The sequence below is a fragment of the Rosa rugosa genome, chromosome 5, assembly GCF_958449725.1.
Source record: "Rosa rugosa chromosome 5, drRosRugo1.1, whole genome shotgun sequence".
Taxonomy (NCBI): Eukaryota; Viridiplantae; Streptophyta; class Magnoliopsida; order Rosales; family Rosaceae; genus Rosa; species Rosa rugosa.
This window is the reverse complement of record NC_084824.1, coordinates 51,211,212-51,216,743: the sequence shown is the minus strand read 5'-3', so window position 1 is coordinate 51,216,743 and position 5,532 is coordinate 51,211,212. Positions and strand designations below refer to the sequence as shown.

Sequence of the window (5,532 nt, the reverse complement as noted above, 5' to 3'; positions counted from 1 at the left end):
AATAAAACCAGGATTCTCCACAAAACCTATGTATTCGAACAAGCACCAATTAGCAAAGAGTGCACGAATGACTACTCTATTTGCTTTGACATAGCGGTGACATACCGGAAAGATAACTCTATTACGAAGAAGCATCATTACAAATAGCACAGCTTTCCCACTATGTTGCCGCACGGAAATAAATCCGGCGACACTCAATTTCATCCTGCCACTAGGAGGTTGCGTCCATTTGATCAAGCAAATAGCTCACCGCCTCGCTAGGCCAGACAAGGCACACAGAGTGTGCATACCGGGACAAAGCCCACTTCGCCCTAACCAAAGTTTTTTTGCTTTTCTCTACTACAAAGTTTTTTCTCTCCAAAACCCTAGGCGGCGAGAGTCTTCCTTTTGAAGTGTATGCTCGGTCCGACGGCACGCCCTCGCGGCGGCGGCGTCGGACGGGCGAGAAGGGTCCTACAGATGCATGCATTTTCCTTTTGGACTGAGGGGCATGCATTTATCTCATGGAAAAAGAGTATAGTACGTTCACAGATGATAAAAGCATATGAATATATCATTCCTGTAACGTTAAATGCAAAAGCAAAAAGGAAAGAAGCTGATGTTGTCTCAATTATAGAATAAGAGAATTGTTCAACTCAATCAAATAGAATAGATAAGATTCCATATCATACAATATTGTCTGATAGGGACGAGGACGTACCTGAAAGCTCACCAAACAAAACCTCTCAATTTTCTGTGCTCTATTGCTGCAAATTCTCTATATAGATTCTCTTGGTATTTAGAGTGTTGAGTGCAGGTGAGTGGATATCAGCAAAGGACAATTGAAAGGCTATTTCACATCGGGAGAGATTGCAGCTAGTGCACAAAGTGAGCAGCTTGTGTGAAAAAAAAAAAAACATATAGCGGTGAGTCAAGTTCAACTCCAACATCGATAAGGAATTCATCCGATCAAAATGAAAATTGAATTAAAGAAGATTAGGGTAACCTTGCATGATACTCAGGAGGACCATTTTTGTGTGCGCGCGCGCCTGTGTAATTCAAGAACCTGCTAAGAGTAGTAACTTCAACAATTTACTGGTCCACTGTTTGGCTGATTACAGTTTTATATGAATATCAGTGTTGAGGTCGGATCCTGTGAACAACTTCCAGCGAGAGAATACGCCTCGATCAGTTGAATAGTTGGTAAGCTCTACGCCCCTGTTTCACTAGACAATGAATGCTTCTTCTATTTTTTCTATGCATACATGCCGGGAATTATTTCAGAGTAAACTGCATAATATATTTTTTTATAAAGCATTAGAATTAGTTGAGGTAGTGCTCTAGATGGCTAGCTTGATGCATATACATATATGCTGGGAAACTTAGATAACATCTGTCCATTTCATTATTGGTTCCGATTGTCTCTGAATTACTGTGTGTTTGGAAAATTATTATTTTTGAGGGAAGATGTCAGCATCATAAATCCGGTTCTCCTTTCATTGGGGTTATTTTGATTTTGGCTGATAATTTGAAAAAACTAAATGCAATTTCAGAGAAGAAATACATACAAAGACTAGGCGCACATAATCGCGATGTCGTTAATAGTGGGGGCTATGGTCCAGACTCTAACGGAGCATGTGTTCACAGCTCTAATGAACCAGGCTGAATTTGCACTTGACTTCAGCGGCCAGTTTGAGCAGTTGAAGACATGGCTTGATCTCACCAAGGCCTTACTTGCAGACACGGAGAGTCTCAACCACAAGAACAACATTGTCAAGGCAGCATTATTTAAGCTGAGAGAAGTCATCTACGAAGCTGACGATGTACTCACTGATTGCTTGGTTAGAGATGAATACAGAAAGGATGGATCTTGTTCCGGCTCCTTGTTTCACGATCCATTCTTCCTGCATCGTACTGGAAAGAAATTGAAAGACATTAATTTGCGTATGAAGGAGATAGAGCAGACCTTGGGCAAGTTTTTGAGGGCTCCTGATATCATCCATAGAGAAGATGCATACCAAGGTAGGGTGATGGTTTCACAGGACTGGAATCCAACTGAGATAATTGGGTTGGATAGCGATGTGGAGAAGATTAAAGGTTGGCTTTTGGACACTAGCAAGGTACTTTCCCACGTAGGCATTGTGGGAATGGGAGGCTTGGGGAAAACCACCATTGCTCAAAAGATATTTCATGATCTAGAAGTAGTAGACCACTTTCACAAGCTGATATGGGTGTGTGTTTCGCAATCATTCAATGCTGATCGGATTATGAGGAGCATCCTAGAAGGTCTAGGAGAAAATGTCTCCAGAGCTGGTGTTACTCAGATTTTGAGCAGAATTCAGAAAGTACTTAAAGATCAGAGCTGTCTGATTGTCATGGATGATGTGTGGAATCAAACAGATGTTGATTGGTGGACCAACCTCTGCTCTGTTATACCCAAGCAAAGCAGCTGCATCATCGTTACAACTAGAAATGAAGAAGCTGTAATTGGTATGGGAGTTGAAAGCTCACGAATCCACCGTCCCAAGACTCTTAATGATGAGGAAAGCTGGCGCTTGTTCTCCAAGTTTGCATTTCCTACAAGCAAGGGATTGTGCCCGGAGGACAAGCTTGAGAAATTAGGAAAAGAACTCTTGAAGAAGTGTGGTGGACTCCCACTCGCAATCAAGACTATAGGATCCTTGTTGGCATCAAAGGTCGCCTCCCCTTCTCAGTGGAGACGAATTCTGGAGAGCTTTCATGCTTTGACAACCGAGGGAAGAACTAGCTCAGTTATGGCCTCTTTGCGACTGAGCTATGATGAGCTCCCGCCTGGTCTGAAGCAATGCCTGCTTTGTTTCTCCATCTATCCTGAAGACTATGAGATACGTGCTGATCAGTTAATCCACTGGTGGATTGGAGAAGGCCTCGTGCAAAGCAAGGGCTCAAGAACAGCACTAGAAGTGGGATATGAGTATCTCGCGGAACTGATAAGCAGATGCTTGGTTGAGATTGTGCAGCAGAGAGGATTTGATGGGAGAGTCTACAAGTGCAAGATACATGATATGGTGCGGGAACTGATAATAATGATTGCAGAGGAGGAGGAATTATGCGGCTTTGACGAACAAGGCAGACAGAAATTGACAGCAAAGACTAGGTGGTTATGCTTTATTGATGAAATGGAGGAGAAGTCTTTGAAACGTAGTTCAAAGCTCAGGGCATTGTTGATGATGTCAAGCCGCAGATTTGACTTTGAAAGGAATTCTCTGCGATCCCTCAGAATGTTGGATTTATCAAACTGCACTGTGGATGAGCATTATGTGAAGGATCTCTTCAGCTGGATCAGCTCCCTTAAGCGCTTGGCATCTTTGAACTTAAGTGGTATTCAGGCTCTGAAAGAAGTGCCATCTTCAATTCATAATCTCCTCAACCTCCAACTTTTACTTCTAACAGGTTGCAGCAATCTAGAAAAAATACACCCTTCCATCACTAATTTGAAGAAGCTGATTATTTTGGACATAGGCGGGTGTCCCATCCAATACTTACCTCAGGGAGTGGGAAGGCTTTCTTATCTTCAAGAGTTCTCCGGATTCAAGGCTGTGAGTCAGCCTAGAATGCCATGTTTCCGGCTTCTTGAGATTAGGGACCTGATCAACCTGAGAGTACTGCGAATACATGTAAGCAGTACCACAGTTATCGCAGACAATGAACTTGATGTCCTCTCTCAGCTTAGAAGGCTCAATGTTCTGGCTATCGATGCAGAAGATTGTAGAAATAACAATGTTTTGGAAATGCTAGAAAGGCTGACCCCTCCTCCAAGCCTCCAAGAGCTGTATCTTAGGAATTACAGGAAGGAAACTCTGCCTAGCTGGGTTAATCCCGGACAGCTTTCAAGATTGCAGTATCTTTGCATCGAGAATGGAGACCTTGTCAAGCTAAGTAGTGGTCAAACCACCTGGAACCTTGAAGGCCTGTGTCTCAAGTACTTGATGAGGCTAGAGGTAGACTGGAAGGACTTGGAGAAGGATATGCCTGTACTCCACTACATGGAGATCAGTCATTGTTACGACTTGAAGGATTTCCCATGTTCTGTTATGGAACCTGGGGTCTGGAGAAAGAATTAAGGTTGGGGTATTGATGGCTTTGAGATGACTCTAGCTACAACCCGGAGGTATGCAATTAATCAAAACTTATGTACAATTGGAGGAAATACTACTGGTTGCTTCTTGTTGTGGTAGCAGTATTTTTGTTGTCTTTTTTAAGAGAGAGTAGAAGTGGTTTGAAATGAATTTTTCATATTGTTTATGTGTGATGTTATCGTTATACTTTGAAGTGGTCTGAAGCATTTACTATTATGCAGATGTAAACTTATCTATTCCCCGAGTGATTGTGTACTGATGACATGCATTCTCAATTACGCTCTCCTTATTGGTAGTATAGATGAGATCCACCAAACACACCTAAAATTTATATGCTGTGTTCAGTGGAAGTTATATGATATACCCTCTTCGACGTCTATGGCATATTGAGAAGAGGCAGAAAGAACTGTTAAAGAGCAGTCATTCGTTCAAACAATAAAAGTATTGTGCTTCAATTTCACTATTAAAAAAAAAAAAAACTATACATACATAATTAGTAATAACATATACAAGGGATCTTTAATGGCTGAGAATTAAGAATTTACCATCATTGGTTAATGTGATTATTGCTAGCTTCTAAAAATATTTCTAATTGCAGTAAGCTTCTTTTCCTTTTCTTTTTTCTCAAGAGTCAAGAATCTGCCTACTTATTTACCAAGAATAAAAATAACTGTCTAGTTGCACCAAGATTCAGTGCTTCATCTTGATGAAATGTACAATACTAGAGTCTAGAGGTATGGTTGAAGAGTTAAGATTTGGGTGTTAGGTATTAACTGGCGTTGAAAATGCTAGATTTGGGAGCTTAGGTGCACAGAGATCCAACACTAACTTACTAAGATATGGTTAAATCTTAAAACATTTAGTCCTAAGAGTATGAATATGAGCTATTACATATGATAAGCATGTAATGCTGTGCAGTAGGACATTATTCTGTGTTTTCAATGATCAATGTTAGTGAGAAGAAGTTGGCGGAAAGCGATATGAGCAGATCAGAGCAATGCAAAAACCATGGGGAAAAATACATTTAGATGCAGTCAATGATGCCCTTGTTTCTCTGCGTCCTGAGAAGAATGGAATTATAGTACAGTTGCTGATGATGTCAAAGGGGATTTGAGGGAACACCATCTTGGTGGTGGTGGTTGTATTCAATAATCATGTCCCAGGGGATGTAAAATCCCAAAATGTCAGGTTTGGGCTTGATGTGTTGACGCTTTCTAGTCCAATAGGCAGTGGGGGTTCTGTACCTTAATTTGTTCAATGGCAAAGTTTACTCTGGGGTTGCGAGTAACTATTGTATGGCCCCGTGGCAATAATGTAGTAGTCCGAACCCAATAGAATTTAGACACTTCTTTGGTTAAGCCTTCGGACACTATCTTTGAGAGAGTAGCTGACTTGATCACTCCGGACACTTGGACCTGGGATGAATTTTAGTCTT

The 5,532-nt window shown here is 41.3% G+C and overlaps 1 protein-coding gene across 2 annotated transcripts; it reads left to right on the top strand.

The window, feature by feature from the left end:
- The first annotated feature begins 711 nt into the window (after positions 1-711).
- LOC133711021 (disease resistance RPP13-like protein 4) lies at positions 712-4,391 on the top strand. Of its 2 annotated transcripts, XM_062137182.1 has the most exons (3): positions 712-905; positions 1,118-1,182; positions 1,533-4,391. In XM_062137182.1, exon 3 carries the CDS (start codon positions 1,572-1,574, stop codon positions 4,080-4,082), a length of 2,511 nt encoding a protein of 836 aa, XP_061993166.1. In that variant the 5' UTR covers positions 712-905; positions 1,118-1,182; positions 1,533-1,571; the 3' UTR covers positions 4,083-4,391. The 2 variants fall into 2 exon arrangements, with proteins under 2 accessions (XP_061993166.1, XP_061993165.1); XM_062137181.1 differs by having other exon boundaries at positions 712-1,182.
- The last annotated feature ends 1,141 nt before the right edge of the window (positions 4,392-5,532 follow it).

Excerpts from the sequence above, each read along its gene's own strand:
- LOC133711021 (XM_062137182.1), top strand. The coding sequence starts at position 1,572 with ATGTCGTTAATAGTGGGGGCTATGGTCCAGACTCTAACGGAGCATGTG.